The following is a 20822-nucleotide window of genomic DNA, read 5'->3' on the forward strand; positions in this document are numbered from 1 at the left end:
TTTAAAATTTATAATGATGTTTCCTGTCGCCACAATCGCTCTTTCAATCGCGTCTTGCAATGATGTTTTCGCGAAAGGTGACAGAATACCGCTTCACATGACGTAGTAATTGTATCCAGTTTCACAAGGAAACGGAAATTATCGACAATAGAGAAAAAAGCCGTAATTTGCTACCAACAGTAAAATGTAGCCATATCACCAACAGAGCATACTTTTCTCTGTTACAGAGGTATTTGTGATTAAGCTTGCAACCAAATAACGAAAATTGTTTAGTAATAACTAGAATTAGCAAAACACCCGCTCAACTAACAAGGTGTTTTTAAAACGTCATAATTGGTTGATTGCCGTACTTCTCTTATTCAAAAACTGAAAACAAATGGCACTGTAGAAAAACTTTCGCACAATCGTGCTTTATCAGGTCAGAGAATAATTGCTAAAGTAGTACAGACTACAAAGGTTTAGCGACAAGCAGCGCTGTTTTATGATTGCTTTGGTGTTGGAAATAATTCTGCATTTACATTTTTTAATAAGTTCGCTAATATTAGAACTACGTAGTTGGGTTCAGCGGCAATATGCAGATAACGAGCTCTGAAAAGCAAGATAGAGTAATTGCAGCTGTCGGTAAACTTAGTTGTGCAGCTAAGTATATTTATCATATAAATAAAACATCACCAAAAAACGCCGTCCAGTTTTCCTTTTTGTTTTGTTTAAAAATAGCAGAAGTTTCGTAACCGGTTAAATGCAAAGATGCTGAAGGAAGATCTCCATGTCGTCAACCTTGCTTGCGTCCTGCTTGTCGGCTTTGTGTGCCGGTTCTTTGAAATCAAACGGAACTTGAACTTGGTGCTTTCGGCCACCGGTGTTATCACGATCGTCTTGGTTTGCGGCATGGATTCAATCTACTTCGTAGTTCTCTTGGTCTGTGGATGCGCCATCATTAAAAGTCAATTTCTGCTGTAAGTTATTTTTTAAACTGCTAGTCATTTTACCTAATTGTTTTTGACGTTATGGCCCCCGATATAATTTTAATAATATATATATATATATATATATAATAGTGCTGAGACTACGTAACACGAGCGAATATGCGTAAATTATACACATTTCCCAAGAACTGTGGCTACATATTTGCTCCAAAATTATTTATTTTATGAAGTTTTATTTAAATTTAGCCCACGAACGAACACAAAAATTCTTTGTTTCAACACTATAAATTGCATTCATTGTGATGGTTGTGTCTGCATGGTGTCCACCAGTTTTTGTTTTTTTTCGATTTAAGTTTTTTTGTGTTTAATATGCCCATTGCGTTTAATTTCGTTAAATAAAGCCGTGTGATTAAAAACGTAAAGAGTATAGTTAAGTCACAAAAATGGACGAGTCTGGTAAGGTATTTGTTTCGGGGCGGGCCAGGGGCATGGAAAGTTCTTCTTGGAAGACGTCACAAAATTACATTCAAACATAATGTTATTATTAGGTAACCTTAAGAACATCAAGCGGTTCGTTTAATTTGGTAAAAGTTTGAGAGTGAAGTTGGAGACGTGTTACACTTTCAATACAAAACTTTCAATCTAAAAATTCTAATGTATCCTAGCTTTTTACAAATCGTAATTTTATGGGTAGCGGCACTTCTCAGAGATAATAAATAGATGGCGATAATAAATAGACCCTACGAGAAGTTTCATTAAATAATTTACTATACTTGCGCAATAAACAGAACTGGAAGAACACGCATCAAGTCTACACAATGTAGGAAAACATAATTTGATATTTTGTCCCCTAATCGTACACAAAAGTTATAAGAGGCTTATCAATTTTTGCCACGCCACCCCGGTTTGGAACCCTTGATTTAAGATGTTGTTATTGTTTTCTTTATATAGGACGAAAAGTCCGCGTGTGATGTTCATGTTTGCACTAACGTTCCAAACGTTCTTCAATGCCTCAGCTTATTTTGGACTTCGTTACAGCGAAATAAGCATTGCTGATGCTCTATTGTTTTTGGCTTCAATGAAGGTATGTGAAAGTGCATCAAAATCAAACATAAAACCAATACCAGGCGGTTTTGGTTAACAAATGTTGCTATACCTAATTTTGATCGTCTATCTACACGCTTCCAACCATTAAATTCATTCTGGCCACTATTGGTGAGTCTGTACGCAATGAAATGTTGATGAAAGTCCGTTATGCATTTTCAGTTAAACTTTGGCGACTTAAAAGTGGACCGCAGCCCTTGATCCATAACCGCATGCTATTCGCGTAACATCACGTATTAATTAGATCGTCATCGTGTCTTACGAAATCTGCGACATGAGAACTTGCGCAGGCGTGAAAAGGTTTCCCGAGAAACATCATTTTGGAGTACTTACACTGGACAAGGAGCCGACCGTTGTGGAGATATGTTGCTATATGACTTGCATATTGGGCCTGTTCACAGGTTTGTTTTTCCAGTTTTTAAACCTTTCTAAAAATGTCTTACTTGTTATTATCTGCCATATTTATCTGACACGCCCTTTTACACTTTGCTGCATGTAGGCGTATTTCGATGTTTTTTTCTGCATTTTATAATATAGGCCTAAAAATGTATTGTATTATTTGTTCACACTTTTGGCTTCCTAATATCCTGGTATGTTGAATGAAGTATCGTTGTAAAACTACAACATTAATAGATTGTTTTCCGTCTTTTCAGGTCCACTTTTTAAGTTTCGAACCTACGATGATATGCTACGAACTCCATATAGATCTGTCAAGCATGCCCTTGGCCGGTACATACTACAAACTGGCGGAATCTTTGTGGTTTACGTTGTTATAATAGGTTTGTTCGACTTAAACTACTATGCAACCTATGGGTACAATTCGAATCCATTTTATATCAGGTAAGAAAGATTTCTCTGCATTTTGGAGTTGGTGTAGGCTACGTAGTGGAAATTGCAGTAATTTTGTTCGTCGATTAACCGGCATTAAATATGGTACATTTACTGGGATTGTCTATTTTTAACTACTGTATAGCAAAGAGTGGTTTGTTTTAAGTTACTATCAATATTGACGTTAATGCCTTATGCCTTGTGAATATTGCCTTTTCTAACGCCCAAGGGTGCCAAGTGATAATTCAAATTCGTTAGATTCCGATTTTTGACACAAATTTTGGTGTACGATTAAAATGCAAGAAATTAAAAATGTTCTTTTCTTCGTTTCACAGTTGGTGTGTGTTCGTCGATTCGGTTTGTTGTAACATTATAAAAAAATTAAGCTAAAGGCATATTAACCTATTTGGCTCGAACTATACGTGATGTTATAGGCCTAGTAGAGTGTCTTAAGCTCAAAAAGGATGTGAACCACTGCCATAGCATGTACACAAAATATTATTTGTTTGAATTTGGTAAATTATGGGGATTGTACAAAACAATTTAAGATAATACATTTTTAAAGTAAACTCATTTACGTTCCTCAATTTACTTGCAGATTTCTGCACGTGTATCCTTTGGGCATAGCTTTCCGGTTGAAGTACTTTGTTGTATGGTACGTTGCTGAGATATCCATGATTTTGGTGGGTTTAGGAATGTACCCGAGCGAGTGTCAGTCTAAGGTCGGCCAAGGTCCAAACTTGGCGGCACAGTCTAGGTAAGTCCCACATAAGGACAGGCGGCAATACTTTTGGTCTGCTTGTTCAAAAATCCTTTTGTAATTAACTTATTTTAGTTTTTAATCAATTACATTTCTGTATTTATGACATTCACATTTCACACTGCGATAGAACGTCGTTAAGCAAGTGTTCACACACTTAGGCTCACCGACATAGGAGGTGGTTTAATGGGACAGAGGTCATAGCCCTCCCTAAAACTACATGTTTTGCCTATTTGACTAGCCTATACTTAAATATAAATATTTTATTTGTTATAACATTCAGTTGCGTATTGCGCATAAGTTCGACCTCGTACGCCAGGTTTGTTATGTTTTATTACGCAAAAAATTATGTAATTTTGACGTCATCTTTAAAAATGTATTTCTCCCCTCAATAAACATCCTAGATCCGCCCCTGCAACGGGTAATGTTATAACACTAAGTTGTGATTAAATGTCATACCTATATTACAATTTCGACAAACCTTTACGAAGTCAGCTAGGTCTTAGGCTAAATGAGTCAAATATACTTTTATTTTCATTGGTAGTATGGATGACGACTGTGTGGACTCGAATTTTAGATCAAACAAACGCTTTTTTTTCGCCCTTTGCGCCAACACTTTACTGCCTTCTTAAATTTAATTAAACACGTCTTCACGTGCAAAAATTCGAAACCCGCCTGATTCACAGTTGTTCTAATATTTTAATAACACAAATCTTAGTTCATTTTTTGTGCGGCCCGCAGATACCTTTTTGAGTTTGGTTTAGGCCCGCGACTAGAAAAAGGTTGCCGACCACTGCCCTAGAGTACAAGCGCAAAAAATACTTTGCCTATAAGTTTGCAAAACTATGAATACGGAGCTTCGTGGTACAAACAGGACCTTTTATATGCAAAACGATTTCATTAAATCGGCTAACAGCCACGAAAAGACAAACAGGATTCGCGCGAAACGCGGAAAGTTTTGTTATTATCCTTGTTTAAAAAAAGCACAGTTTAAAAGGGGTCATGGCCGCGCGGAGTTTCAAAAAATTCAAGCCATGATAAAAAAAATAATAATTGCTTAGATTTATTTGCGAGCAAGATTACATTATCAAAAGATATGGCATCCTGAAAAGAGCCATAGGTTCCCGGTCTCTGCTTTATGGCTTAACAATCTACATTATAGCTACGCTTATAGTGATGTTCAGTTGGCCGTTTATATACCGGGCCTATCCAGCTTCAGAAAGTTAGGATAAATTACATGTAAAATTTCGCTAAAGATTTGCTATTTGCCTAACAATATTGAAACACGGCTCTAAAAATAAATGTTATTCGTTATTTAAAAACTTGAAGTGTGTCCAGCTCGCACAAAATAGTCTGACGGGTCGCACGCGTGTGCTTGATACATTTGGTTTTAATCAACGTTTATGTTGGATTTGCAGGAATAAAACTTTACCTGTCGAGCAAGAGTTCGACTTTGAAACTATCCGGAATAACGATTTGCCAGTGGTCATTTTTGGTTCCTCTATGGGATATTCGTTGGCGCACTGGAACCGCAGCATACAATGGTGGTTGGTGCAGTTCGTCTATCGCAGCGACTTACTGCGAAAAAGCAAATCAAAATTGATGAGGTAAAGCGGCGAAACTGCTGGTGATTCGAAAAAAAATGTTCCTTTGCGCTATCTTTACTTTAGCTAAGGTTTCAGTTGTGCGCGAGATTGTTTCTTTCGTGAGATATCTCCAATAATGCAATTTCCAAATCTGTAATTCTAGGTTTAATATGACGCCCCTATTAGGTGTGCTATATTTTAAAACGCGAAATCCCTGACAAATTTACCGCGGCTGCATTGGCCAACTGCAGATCAGGGACCTTAAAAAAAAGTGACTTAACAATGAACAGTATTGCACTCGCGAGTTGCCCTCTGTAAATATTTGTGCAATTTATTGAACAGTGCAAAAATTTAAACAAATTTAGTTATAATCAAATATTGATTTCGATAATGTGAATGTATTGGCAATATAATTTACACAGTACGATTAAATCTCGGTTATATAAGTAGATTTTGTCATTTCTCCCTGACGCAGATTTAAACACTAAATTCCCCAAAATTTTAGGGAAAACCCTGACGTATGGCAACCCTACCCTAGCTTCGACCAAACGTTTTGTACTAATTAAAATTGGACAAAATAGGCGCAAATATAGGAAACACAGAACCACTGCAACGTTAAGACATAACACTAAATCAGTCGAGGGTGTAAATCATATTAAGTTTGACTTTGCATTTTCGTTCGCAGGTTTATCGAAAACGCTACACGGCCTAATTTTTTTAAGTTTAATCATAACTTTAATCACTTCGTTTTAGTTCCGGACTAAACTTTAACTAACGCGCCGAAACTTCCAATTTGTCGCGTTTAGTTTCTGTTAAAAAAACCTCGGCTGTTCTAATCGATTTTACTTTCCAGGACCACGCCAGTATTTTTGGTGAATTACTTGTGGCACGGGCCGAACTTCGCGCACTTCATAGTAATAGGCATATTTTCCTTCTTCATATACATGGACGATTATTGCATGCGTTTCGAGCGCCAACACATCAAAGGGTTTTGGAGAAAGAAAATATTTTTGGCGTAAGTAGGTAAATAATAAATTAAAATAACTAGAATATGAAGTTACTTGAACTAACAGAAAGTGGCAAGCATTGGCGTACGGTTGGTTCTCGACTCGCTCTTCTCTGGGCCTGTTTAGCTATGTTGGTAGAGGGACGGTCCCGGTATGAACGGAAGTCGTGAGTTCGAACCTCACTGTAGGCTAGTTGTTTTTCTAGCCTGCATTGCTTGCATCATTGGTCGGCAGATTCGGTTAGTCTCCCATAGCTTACGGTGTACTAAAATCACCTGCTACGGAAAATTCCACTTCGTAGGCTTATATTTTACTTAGCTTTTCTAATAAACTTAAAAAAACTGAAAGTTGTCCTCAATTTTGCCAAATTGCCATAGGAACGGTTGCACTTCATAAAACCAAAGTTATACCGATCACAATCGTGCATAATTTTTTTTTTAGGGTGTATTGGCTGTTTGTCAAAGAGCTTGTTATTGGATGCAGCGCGGTATCATTTAGCATGATGGACTATCAGATGATAGCCAACATGTACATGCAAACCTACTTCGCCGCTTTTCTTTTTCCAGTCGCTTTCACGGTCATGTGCAAGTTCGTCTCGATCACGCTCACGAAGAATCACGGACCAGACGTGAAACAGAAAGCCTTCTGATGACTAGCGTTATGTATTTTTGGCAGTTAAAAAAACTTCCCATTTCCAAATGTTTTTATGATTCATATCTTTTACTTTTCGATTAACTTTAAGACATCCACACACCAATTCCTTAAATAGCTTAATCACAGCTGTAAGTAAGTTTCTGAAACATTCATACTCGTCGTGCTTCGTTGCTGCCTAAACGTTGTGGCCCCAGTTAACAAACCACGTATTGTTTTGCGGGTCAATTCACAAAGCTAAAATCAGTGTTGTAATGACTCAAGTCATTAAGCCCGTTTATATGCACGTTTAAGCCGGATTCCAATCTGTTTCGTTAATTCATTCTCTCTTGTTTTGGTGCTGGAATGAATTAAGTTCTCTCGTTTCTTAATCGGTCAAAAGGAGTGGTTTTCAGTCCGTTCGCCGCTTAATCTGTTCGTTTCGCGGACCGCCGAAATCGTTTAATGTAGAATAACCTGCTTTAACGCAGTAAACATCACGCCACTTTTGGGGCATTATGACGTAACACGAACGGCTAGTCGTAAACAAAACAACAAGTTTAGCGCATAAGGAAAGAATATAACATACACTCATTAGATACTAATTTGTGACGGAGGGGCTGGTCTAGAATACAAAAAGTCGAACATTATTTGGGTTAGGATGCGGGTTTGGGTAGGTTTAAATAGTAATACTTGGCCCACCCTCATCCAAATATTGTACATTGCTTTAATAATTATCACAACGCTGTGGTAGGATTTTAGGCCAGCGCCAAATACAGTTTTCATTAGTCATGTTTGGTACATCTCATCACCTTCTTTTGTTCACTCTGCCTTGTATATAGCGTTGACCAGCACACATAAGCTTAACTTTCCTGCACTTATATTCTGTGTGCCAGGTAAACTGAAGCACTATACAGTCAAAAACATACTTCGGCAAACCAAACTCCATCGGCAAACCAAACTCAAGTAATTCTTGTTTCTTTTCAATTTTAGGTTTATAAAAACGAACAAGCAGCAATAGATTGCTACCGCAAGGAGTAGCCTAAGCCGAAAAATCGGTTGTGCGTCAGAGGTTTACTGGAATATTACGTAATAATGCATATCAGTGCAGTTTGTACACTCAAGCCGGCTTGAATTTCGCGCCATGTAATTACGACGCTGGAACGGATTACTTTTCAATCCGGATTGAAACTTAATCTAATCTGCCCGCGAAAGGTGCATATAAACGGGCTTTTTTAAGTGTATTTAACTCTTGACTTGACTCAAGTCTTTTGACAGAAATGAAATGACTTGACTTAAGTATTTTGGACAAATGACTTGACTTGAACTTAAGTCATTTTGTCAAATATATTGGGATTACATTAAATGTTTTTCTTTTATTTATCAAATTCATCTCTAGCGTTGCAAGTTAAACATTTCGAATGCTATATATTGTGTTTGTGTTAATTTTTAATTGAATTGTTGTTCATAATACCAATTTTATTTGTTTAACGTTTAGTTTACCAGTTTTAATTTTAGTTTTATGTCAATTACATTACTTAAAGTTGGCATGCTCTCATAATGACTTGGGCAACCAATTACTTTGACTTAACTTGTTATATGTTGCAAAAGAATTAAGTCATTTCAAAATGACTTGTTTACAACACTGGCTAAAACGCTTTAATTATACTAAAGGTAAAAGCAAGAATTCGGCGCATGGTTTCTCAACCGTGAAATGTTGTAGTTTAAGTTTGCCACTATAGTGTTAACAACTACTGTTCAAAAACTAATTTTGAATTTTCTTAAGTAAGAGTCATTTCATTTGCAAAATAACCTAAGCCTGGGTTGAGTCATTTTGAACGAATAACAAGACAAATCCTAGTCCAAGTTTTTTTCTTACGTAAAGTAAGTCCATGTCTAAGTATTGCACAATAAAGTCCCTAATCGACCAAAAAAAATATTGCAACCAAACTGTTTTACGTGTAAAAGTTGAGTAATAACCCCATGTATTATCCCAAAACATACTAAAATAAACCACCTAATTTCGAATTTTGCGTGTAACTTTAGTCCAAGTTAAGGTACTCTCAAGTCAAGTCATCATATTTTACACAAAAGGCTAAAAAAACAAGTCAAGTCAGTCCAGAACAGATGCTCAAGTGCATTTAAGTCAAGTTGTAGTGATCCCATAACTCTTTCACACCACATTCATGTTGTATTATATTAAGTACGCCTTCTTCTTGTGGCTGATAAAAACTTTGCAGTTTCTCTCTTCGATAAACACCGCCATAGCCTAGTCACTAGTGACTATAAGCTACAGTACAAAACAACACTGTTAAACAGGCTTGCCAGTTAAAATTTATACTAAAACTTGGATTTAGTAAAAAAAACTAGGTTTTGCAGAAACAAACCTAGGATATATATATATTGTTTTATTCTAAACTATTCTCGCTTGTCATCATACATCAAAAACTATTGCTTTTTCACAAGGCCTCTTATTGCGTATTGTTTAAAATTTTCATCCACTAACCGTGCATCTTTAAATCGCTAAACTTTTTCCGTTATCTTGCAAAACTAATTTTGGCTAGTATAAATATTGTTTAAACGCAGTTTGAAGTGAAATATCGTTAATTGAGAAATATGACAGATAAACATAGGGCAAATAGTTAAACAACTGACGAAAAACATGTCTAATATACTACTAGCTTACAAAAAGTGTCGCCAAAGGAAATAATGTCTTTAGAAAACAATTGAATTTATTCCTAAATTGATAACATAACTAATTTCAAAAATTTAACTTTCGAATACAGAGCTATTGTAGTAAATGTAGTAAATGGATAAATCCGAGTTAGGCGAGGCCCCCAAATATAAAGAAAACTTTATTTACTTTCTAATTTTATTTAGTCGATCTCGTTTGTCTTTGTCTTCTTTATTCTGCTGCGGACTGGTGTGGAAAATGGTGTGATGCCTTTCTTCAACATCAAACACAAACACACTGTAATAGAAGCTACGTTTGAAATTTATAAAGATGTTTCCTGTCGCCACAATAGCTCTTTCTATCGCGTCTTGCAATGATGTTTTCGCGAAAGGTGACAGAATACCGCTTCACATGACGTAGTAATTGTATCCAGTTTCACAAGGAAACGGAAATTATCGACAATAGAGAAAAAAGCCGTAATTTGCTACCAACAGTAAAATATAGCCATATCACCAACAGAGCATACTTTTCTCTGTTACAGAGGTATTTGTGATTAAGCTTGCAACCAAATAACGAAAATTGTTTAGTAATAACTAGAATTAGCAAAACACCCGCTCAACTAACAAGGTGTTTTTAAAACGTCATAATTGGTTGATTGTCGTACTTCTCTTATTCAAAAACTGAAAACAAATGGCACTGCAGAAAAACTTTCGCACAATCGTGCTTTATCAGGTCAGAGAATAATTGCTAAAGTAGTACAGACTACAAAGGTTTAGCGACAAGCAGCGCTGTTTTATGATTGCTTTGGTGTTGGAAATAATTCTGCATTTACATTTTTAAATAAGTTCGCTAATATTAGAACTACGTAGTTGGGTTCAGCGGCAATATGCAGATAACGAGCTCTGAAAAGCAAGATAGAGTAATTGCAGCTGTCGGTAAACTTAGTTGTGCAGCTAAGTATATTTATCATATAAATAAAACATCACCAAAAAACGCCGTCCAGTTTTCCTTTTTGTTTTGTTTAAAAATAGCAGAAGTTTCGTAACCGGCTAAGTGCAAAGATGCTGAAGGAAGATCTCCATGTCGTCAACCTTGCTTGCGTCCTGCTTGTCGGCGTTGTGTGCCGGTTCTTTGAAATCAAACGGAACTTGAACTTGGTGCTCTCGGCCACCGGTGTTATCACGATCGTCTTGGTTTGCGGCATAGATTCAATCTACTTCGTAGTTCTATTGGTCTGTGGATGCGCTATCATTAAAAGTCAATTTCTGCTGTAAGTTATTTTTTAAACTGCTAGTCATTTTACCTAATTGTTTTTGACGTTATGGCCCCCGATATAATTTTAATAATATATATATATATATACAATAGTGCTGAGACTAAGTAACACGAGCGAATATGCGTAAATTATACACATTTCCCAAGAACTGTGGCTACATTTTTGCTCCAAAATTATTTATTTTATGAAGTTTTATTTAAATTTATCCCACGAACGAACACAAAAATTCTTTGTTTCAACACTATAAATTGCATTCATTGTGATGGTTGTGTCTGCATGGTGTCCACCAGTTTTTGTTTTTTTCGATTTACGTTTTTTTGTGTTTAATATGCCCATTGCGTTCAATTTCGTTAAATAAAGCCGTGTGATTAAAAACGTAAAGAGTATAGTTAAGTCACAAAAATGGACGAGTCTGGTAAGGTATTTGTTTCGGGGAGGGCCAGGGGCATGGAAAGTTCTTCTTGGAAGACGTCACAAAATTACATTCAAACATAATGTTATTATTAGGTAACCTTAAGAACATCAAGCGGTTCGTTTAATTTGGTAAAAGTTTGAGAGTGAAGTTGGAGACGTGTTACACTTTCAATACAAAACTTTCAATCTAAAAATTCTAATGTATCCTAGCTTTTTACAAATCGTAATTTTATGGGTAGCGGCACTTCTCAGAGATAATAAATAGATGGCGATAATAAATAGACCCTACGAGAAGTTTCATTAAATAATTTACTATACTTGCGCAATAAACAGAACTGGAAGAACACGCATCAAGTCTACACAATGTAGGAAAACATAATTTGATATTTTGTACCCTAATCGTACACAAAAGTTATAAGAGGCTTATCAATTTTTGCCACGCCACCCCGGTTTGGAACCCTTGATTTAGGATGTTGTTATTGTTTTCTTTATATAGGACGAAAAGTCCGCGTGTGATGTTCATGTTTGCACTAACGTTCCAAATGTTCTTCAATGCCTCAGCTTATTTTGGACTTCGTTACAGCGAAATAAGCATTGCTGATGCTCTATTGTTTTTGGCTTCAATGAAGGTATGTGAAAGTGCATCAAAATCAAACATAAAACCAATACCAGGCGGTTTTGGTTAACAAATGTTGCTATACCTAATTTTGATCGTCTATCTACACGCTTCCAACCATTAAATTCATTCTGGCCACTATTGGTGAGTCTGTACGCAATGAAATGTTTCCATTTTATATCAGGTAAGAAAGATTTCTCTGCATTTTGGAGTTGGTGTAGGCTACGTAGTGGAAATTGCAGTAATTTTGTTCGTCGATTAACCGGCATTAAATATGGTACATTTACTGGGATTGTCTATTTTTAACTACTGTATAGCAAAGAGTGGTTTGTTTTAAGTTACTATCAATATTGACGTTAATGCCTTATGCCTTGTGAATATTGCCTTTTCTAACGCCCAAGGGTGCCAAGTGATAATTCAAATTCGTTAGATTCCGATTTTTGACACAAATTTTGGTGTACGATTAAAATGCAAGAAATTAAAAATGTTCTTTTCTACGTTTCACAGTTGGTGTGTGTTCGTCGATTCGGTTTGTTGTAACATTATAAAAAAATTTAGCTAAAGGCATATTAACCTATTTGGCTCGAACTATACGTGATGTTATAGGCCTAGTAGAGTGTCTTAAGCTCAAAAAGGATGTGAACCACTGCCATAGCATGTACACAAAATATTATTTGTTTGAATTTGGTAAATTATGGGGATTGTACAAAACAATTTAAGATAATACATTTTTAAAGTAAACTCATTTACGTTCCTCAATCTACTTGTAGATTTCTGCACGTGTATCCTTTGGGCATAGCTTTCCGGTTGAAGTACTTTGTTGTATGGTACGTTGCTGAGATATCCATGATTTTGGTGGGTTTAGGAATGTACCCGAGCGAGTGTCAGTCTAAGGTCGGCCAAGGTCCAAACTTGGCGGCACAGTCTAGGTAAGTCCCACATAAGGACAGGCGGCAATACTTTTGGTCTGCTTGTTCAAAAATCCTTTTGTAATTAACTTATTTTAGTTTTTAATCAATTACATTTCTGTATTTATGACATTCACATTTCACACTGCGATAGAACGTCGTTAAGCAAGTGTTCACACACTTAGGCTACCGACATAGGAGGTGGTTTAATGGGACAGAGGTCATAGCCCTCCCTAAAACTACATGTTTTGCCTATTTGACTAGCCTATACTTAAATATAAACATTTTATTTGTTATAACATTTCAGTTGCGTATTGCGCATAAGTTCGACCTCGTACGCCAGGTTTGTTATGTTTTATTATGCAAAAAATTATGTAATTTTGACGTCATCTTTAAAAATGTATTTCTCCCCTCAATAAACATCCTAGATCCGCCCCTGCAACGGGTAATGTTATAACACTAAGTTGTGATTAAATGTCATACCTAATTACAATTTCGACAAACCTTAACTAAGTCAGCTATAGGTCTTAGGCTAAATGAGTCAAATATACTTTTATTTTCATTGGTAGTATGGATGACGACGTGTGGACTCGAATTTTAGACCAAACAAACGCTTTTTTTTCGCCCTTTGCGCCAACACTTTACTGCCTTCTTAAATTTAATTAAACACGTCTTCACGTGCAAAAATTCGAAACCCGCCTGATTCACAGTTGTTCTAATATTTTAATAACACAAATCTTAGTTCATTTTTGTGCGGCCCGCAGATACCTTTTTGAGTTTGGTTTAGGCCCGCGACTAGAAAAAGGTTGCCGACCCCTGCCCTAGAGTACAAGCGCAAAAAATACTGTGCCTATAAGTTTGCAAAACTATGAATACGGAGCTTCGTGGTACAAACAGGACCTTTTATATGCAAAACGATTTCATTAAATCGGCTAACAGCCACGAAAAGACAAACAGGATTCGCGCGAAACGCGGAAAGTTTTGTTGTTATCCTTGTTTAAAAAAAACACAGTTTAAAAGGGGGTCATGGCCGCGCGGAGTTTCAAAAAATTCAAGCCATGATAAAAAAAAATAATAATTGCTTAGATTTATTTGCGAGCAAGATTAGATTATCAAAAGATATGGCATCCTGAAAAGAGCTATAGGTTCCCGGTCTCTGCTTTATGGCTTAACAATCTACATTATAGCTACGCTTATAGTGATGTTCAGTGGGCCGTTTATATACCGGGCCTATCCAGCTTCAGAAAGTTAGGATAAATTACATGTAAAATGTCGCTAAAGATTTGTTATTTGCCTAACAATATTGAAACACGGCTCTAAAAATAAATGTTATTCGTTATTTAAAAACTTGAAGTGCGTCCCGCTCGCACAAAATATTCTGACGGGTCGCACGCGTGTGCTTAACACATTTGGTTTAAATCAACGTTTATGTTGGATTTGCAGGAATAAAAGTTTACCTGTCGAGCAAGAGTTCGACTTTGAAACTATCCGGAATAACGATTTGCCAGTGGTCATTTTTGGTTCCTCTATGGGATGTTCGTTGGCGCACTGGAACCGCAGCATACAATGGTGGTTGGTGCAGTTCGTCTATCGCAGCGACTTACTGCGAAAAAGCAAATCAAAATTGATGAGGTAAAGCGGCGAAACTGCTGGTGATTCGAAAAAAATTTGTTCCTTTGCGCCATCTTTACTTTGGCTAAAGTTTCAATTGTGCGCGAGATTGTTTCTTTCGTGAGATATCTCCAATAATGCAATTTCCAAATCTGTAATTCTAGGTCTAATATGACGCCCCTATTAGGTGTGCTATATTTTAAAACGCGAAATCCCTGACAAATTTACCGCGGCTGCATTGGCCAACTACAGATCAGGGACCTTAAAAGAAGTGACGTACCAATGAACAGTATTGCACTCGCGAGTTGCTCTCTGTAAATATTTGAGCTATTTATTGAACAGTGCGAAAATTTAAACAAATTTTGTTATAATCAAATACTGATTTTGATAATGTGAATGTATTGGCAATATAATTTACACAGTACGATTAAATCTCGATTATATAAGTATAGATTTTGTCATTTCTCCCTGACGCAGATTTAAACACTAACTTCCCCAAAATTTTAGGGAAAATCCTGACGTATGGCAACCCTATACCCTAGCTTCGACCAAACGTTTTATACTAATTAAAATTGAACAAAATAGGCGCAAATATAGGAAACACAGAACCACTGCAACGTTACGACATAACACTAAATCAGTCGAGGGTGCAAATCATATTAAGTTTGACTTTACATTTTCGTTCGTAGGTTTATCGAAAACTTTAAGTTCAAACATAACTTTAATCACTTCGTTTTAGTTTCGGACTAAACTTTAACTAACGCGCCGAAACTTCCAATTTGTCGCGTTTAGTTTCTGTTAAAAAAACCTCGGCTGTTCTAATCGATTTTACTTTTCCAGGACCACGCCAGTATTTTTGGTGAATTACTTGTGGCACGGGCCGAACTTCGCGCACTTCATAGTAATAGGCATATTTTCCTTCTTCATATACATGGACGATTATTGCATGCGTTTCGAGCGCCAACACATCAAAGGGTTTTGGAGAAAGAAAATATTTTTGGCGTAAGTAGGTAAATAATAAATTAAAATAACTAGAATATGAAGTTACTTGAACTAACAGAAAGTGGCAAGCATTGGCGTATGGTTGGTTCTCGACTCGCTCTTATCTGGGCCTGTTTAGCTATGTTGGTAGAGGGACGGTCCCGGTATGAACGGAAGTCGTGAGTTCGAACCTCACTGTAGGCTAGTTGTTTTTCTAGCCTGCATTGCTTGCATCATTGGTCGGCAGATTCGGTTAGTCTCCCATAGCTTACGGTGTTCTAAAATCACCTGCTACGGAAAATTCCACTTCGTAGGCTTATATTTTACTTAGCTTTTCTAATAAACTTAAAAAAACTGAAAGTTGTCCTCAATTTTGCCAAATTGCCATAGGAACGGTTGCACTTCATAAAACCAAAGTTATACCGATCACAATCGTGCATAATTTTTTTTTTCAGGGTGTATTGGCTGTTTGTCAAAGAGCTTGTTACTGGATGCAGCGCGGTATCATTTAGCATGATGGACTATCGGATGATAGCCAACATGTACATGCAAACCTACTTCGCCGCTTTTCTTCTTCCAGTCGCTTTCACGGTCATGTGCAAGTTCGTCTCAGTCACGCTCACGAAGAATCACGGACCAGATGTGAAACAGAAAGCCTTCTGATGACTAGCGTTGTGTATTTTTGGCACTTAAAAAAACTTCCCATTTCTAAATGTTTTCATGATTTATATCTAATTTATCCAACTGTTTTACTTTTAAATATGAGAGTTAATTCTCATTTTGGCACTTAACCGATTGCCCCATTTGTATTTATTCCCACAACGATACCCAAAGCGTTTGGGTATCTTACAGTTTAAAAATTCCGTACCGCATCTAATAAGTGTTTTTGAGTTTTAAGTAATTTGTCACCGATGCTTTAAGATGCAATATGTTATAATAAACACTGTTGTAAGAAAGTTTTTGAAAATTCCACATTTTTTAATTCCTAGTCAAATCATTTAAAAAACATAATTCAAAAAATAAAGAAAAAACAAGTCCCAGTAAGGTCATTGTGAGAGCAAGTCATCTTTAAGTCAAGCTCAATTGATAAAAAAACACAACGTTGAAAAATAACAAAAAAGCAATATATTTGCAAGTAAATTGTTTAGTGCTAGTCAAGTCATTCTGTCCAAAAGACTGAGTCGAAAGTCCTATTTACACGTTGAATCGAGGTCCCAGCCCAGTGGTCGGCAAACTTTTTTGTCGCTACCCAAAGTACTCTTTTCAGAGCTATTGAGGCCCACTACGTAAAACCACTACGAAAACACTGGCGGATTCAGGAGATTTGATTTTAAGGAGAAATATTAGACGGTGCGCCTTGATGTCCAAAACACTGGCGTGCGATAAAACAAAGAATATACGCGCGAAGCGCGAAAAATATTTCGTTTACATAAAGTTAAATTTGGCAAAAAATATAGCTCGACAGGCTTTCAGGACCATATTTGGCACGTGGGCCTTTCCAAGCTGAGCCAATTTAAAATTCTATGCCACTCCAACTTTTAAAAGTAGATCGAATGTAGGCTTTCGGCTATCACACGGCCAACAACTATATGATAGCATTAAGCTATTCGAAAGTAACTCGCGGCCCACTAAAAATGGCTCTGCGGCCAACAGTTTGCCGACCACTGTCCTAGCCTATATTCACGTTTCTGTTTCAGTAATTGATCCTTGTTTAATCAAGGCTTATAGGTATTGGTTTAATCATTTTATAAGAGTTTAAATTTTAAAAGGACTTTAAATTTTCGTCTGTTAAACGGACACAGAAAAATACATTGGAGGTTGAGTAGCAAAATATGCTTGTGTTCCACAGATTTACATTCAGCATAGCGTTTTTCTTTAATCTTCTCTAATATGTGGACGTCCGTTAGAAGCGCCTTGGAGTAAATTTTGCACTGAAATGGTTTTCTCTTATCGATTTTAGGAAATTTCTTATCAGCGGCTTATAGTACAATGGATGTGGACTGTGGAGTGTTCGTTGTAAGGTTGAGTTTAGGCTCATTCAAGTTTCTAAAGTCAACAGAACTGCTGAAAAACGTCTTTGTCCGGATGTATGTGCGCGCAGGTTGCACTGTTATGTTAGCTCCAGTGTTCGAAAACGTATACTCTGCTTGTGAAACCAATTTCAGTTGCAAGACTTTTTAGCAGACAACAGTTGTCCACCTGTGTTGAGCATATTATATAAACTGTATATTTGTCGTATCTTGTACTAGCTTTGAACTAATAAGTCAGCCTTGCTAATCGCAAAACTACAAGCTTGACAAAACGGTGTAATGCTTTTCCTTCCAAATGTTTATTAGTGTGAAATGGTGATTTCTGTGCAAAAATCGCAATGCTTAATATGCGAGACCCATTTTTGAAGGTTGTAATAAATAAAAGCAATTGATTGTGTTTTATTTAATTGTAAATAGTCTAAATTAAAGAAATATTTGAACATTGAGTTGTTTACAAGTAAAAATGCTTTTTGTTGTACACGATATTGTATACCTTCAGTATTTATATAGTAAGACACTTAGATGTTTGCAAAAGGGGCGCTTATTATGTAAAGTATATATTTCCCTGATTGAAAAGTAAGGTTTTTTTTTATTACCTGCTTAGCTTTCATGAAAAATGGCTGTTCAATGCGGTCAGCCGCGAAAAGTCCCTTAAACGGCAAACCTTGGCCATGCTAAAGGTTTTCGCTATAGTACTTTATGTTCAGCCGCGAAAATACTAGAAATAACAGTATTACAGCTGAACAAATTTTGGTAAAAATGCTATTTCAGTTGCATATTTATAAGCTGCAAAATCGTATCCTCCCTGCAATTTCCAAAATTTTCAATGTGATATATTTTCAGTGGGAAAGAGACACCTTAATATCAATTTTACTTATAAATAAGAACTGTGTTTAATACTACAGACATGACTACATTCCATGATTTATGGCTTAGGTAAAGCTCAGGTGGGCAGCAATCAAGGTTATTTACACACCAGGGGTTCAGAATCTTAAAATTTAGTTGTGCACACAATTTGCTGCCAAGAAAATCTCTTTTGCGAACCTGCCACAGAATGCACACTGGCTTAAATGTTTGACAGATCTTTTAAGAGCTAAAAAACTTGGTGTGACCTGGTACACCAAAACTCAAAAGTTCACCCGCTAGTATAATATATGTGAAAATTTTAGGTGCAGGCTTGGTCTTAAAAAAACAATAAAAAAACTCGCTGGTGTATTTGCCGTACTTTCCTTGGTGACGTGCACAGCTAACAGTGATCACTATAGTTACAGTGGTACCGATTGGTATCTGTTCATTACTTTGAATGTAAAGTTTTAAACTAGATCAGTTGTATCCCTTTGATTATTTTGTTTTTGTAGTTTAAAAGCTTTAACACTCTTACAGGTCTGTGTGACCCACAAGTTAGGAACCACAGTTAGGTAGATAGAAAAAATCACCTTTGTAAGATCCCATTATCCCTTTATGCACTTAGCAAATGTTTGGCTATCTGTGGCACCACATTAGATAATGAATCAATTCCTAAACTTGATGCTTATTCATTAATTTAACTACCTTTTAAAACACTTAGTGTGTATTTTTACTCTTTTTGTCATCGCCTTTTTATTCATTATTAGCAAACGTTTTTCATGCATGTCAACTAATTTTTTATATTGTTGTTTAAATCGAGTCTTAGAAAAATATCTTATAATAAGAGATGATATATCAATTGACTGTTTATATTGTCTGATGTTTCACTCCTACTGATTTATCGGTAGCAAAAAAATTAGCCTAATATTTTTGCTGATATTATACTGTTAAAATATTATATAGCTTATCCTTAAAACTAATTTTATTTGTTATTTTTTTAACTTGCAATTATATTATTCGCTTTTATTTAAATGGCTGGCTAGTTTAACAGGAGTTTAATTTATGGCGATGAGCATCATGGGCAAAGTTGATAAGAAAATATAGTTGTGTGTTTAAAGAATTAATAAGCTGAATATTTATTAATGTATCTAAGGTGTAAAAAAGGTGTCGTATTGGAAACAATTGACAAAGACAAAACGTATCAGTTATTGGCATTGGTTCAAAAAAGTGGTATAGCGGTTGACCTCTATTTGTACTTAAATTTAGCTTTGTATTCTTTGTAAAAGCTTATTGAACTCGGCAAATAATAGAAATAACATAAAGCCAAGTTACAACTTTTATATAATTAACTTTTTAATTAATAAAAGACAAAAAGAAGTCTGTTTTTTAGAGGTACCATACTTTTTGTGTAGTAACAAACTGTCAACCAATGTGATGATCAGCACACATACATTCTTAAGTGTTTAAAGTAGAGTCGGATAACCTGCTGTTGTTCCTCCATTATATGATAGCATTTGATGAATGACGACCGGTAAAAGGGAAAGAGAGAAACAAATGTGTTTTATAGCAGTTGCCATTTAGGCTTGACCAAGCACGTTATTGTTTTTATGTTAATAGACATCTTACCATCTGGCCTACCATTCTCACCAGACCCTGCAATGTTTCAATCTGAATAATTTATGAGCAGAAGTTTTAGAGAAAGGAAGGATTGTAAATGGGCTTTTTTTCTAAGTAAATTGGTATCTAGTGTCCAATCACCCAACTCATTCAATTTCCATATGTTTAGTTTAAGGAGAGACGCAGGTTGTTCTCAGCTAATGGCACAGACTCTGCTAAGCACCTTGCTCAAATGTATTGTCAACCCACACATAAACTGACATTGTGCTTTGCATTTTTTTATGGACCATCGATATGAATTATTAATGGTCGGTCTTATTTGAAATTGCCTCAATTACACTTATGCTTCACTTTAAAATCTTTGCTGGCTGTAGGCTATACTTTTTAGTTGATAAATATTTTATCCATCTGTAAAATATATACCATATTAAACAACATATAATGTTATATGCAAATCATATATAAATAATGGAAAAGCACCAGTATCCATGGATTTTACACATTGGTATTATAGTCTCTTGGCCCTTTTGAAGAAGTACCCATGTGTACCAATAAATTAGAATGCCTAATATAGGCTGGTAAACCCCTTGAATGAAGTTAAATAGATGTACTCCTGAAAGGGCTATGATCGTTTCTCAGCCAGTTCCCATTGCTTACATAGCTAGTTAGTAGACAAAAGGTCCATGCATGGTCAGGGCTGTGAGTTTGAAACCTTACTGCAGGCAAGATCTTCTTGTGTTTCTTAGAATGCACTACTATCCTGATTAGGTCAACAAATTTTAGTAATTTAGCCCTTTAAAGTAGATTCAGTTTATTCGATTTCTAAACTTTAATGTCTGTCTTAAATCTGTTGTTGTATTTCACAAGGCACTTGCACTCACTTATTGTAGCTGATAGAAACTGGTCAAACCTGGATTTAATTGGAAAAAATGCTTGCAGTATAAAGATGTGGATTTAACCTGAGGTACATGAGCCTTGCTGTTCAAGGTTTCCTCATGACATTTTTAT

General features: G+C 36.1%; 1 protein-coding gene across 1 annotated transcript; it reads left to right on the top strand.

Moving 5' to 3' along the window:
- The first annotated feature begins 747 nt into the window (after positions 1 to 747).
- Positions 748 to 6860, top strand: LOC146135623 (membrane-bound acylglycerophosphatidylinositol O-acyltransferase MBOAT7-like). Its single transcript, XM_083396091.1, has 7 exons — positions 748 to 956; positions 1878 to 2010; positions 2275 to 2431; positions 2684 to 2759; positions 3457 to 3615; positions 5037 to 5225; positions 6653 to 6860. The coding sequence occupies exons 1-7, from the start codon at positions 748 to 750 to the stop codon at positions 6858 to 6860; spliced, it is 1131 nt and encodes a 376-aa protein (XP_083252217.1).
- Positions 6861 to 20822: the final 13962 nt, after the last annotated feature.

The sequence above is a fragment of the Ascidiella aspersa genome, chromosome 8, assembly GCF_963924565.1.
Source record: "Ascidiella aspersa chromosome 8, kaAscAspe10.2, whole genome shotgun sequence".
Taxonomy (NCBI): Eukaryota; Metazoa; Chordata; class Ascidiacea; order Phlebobranchia; family Ascidiidae; genus Ascidiella; species Ascidiella aspersa.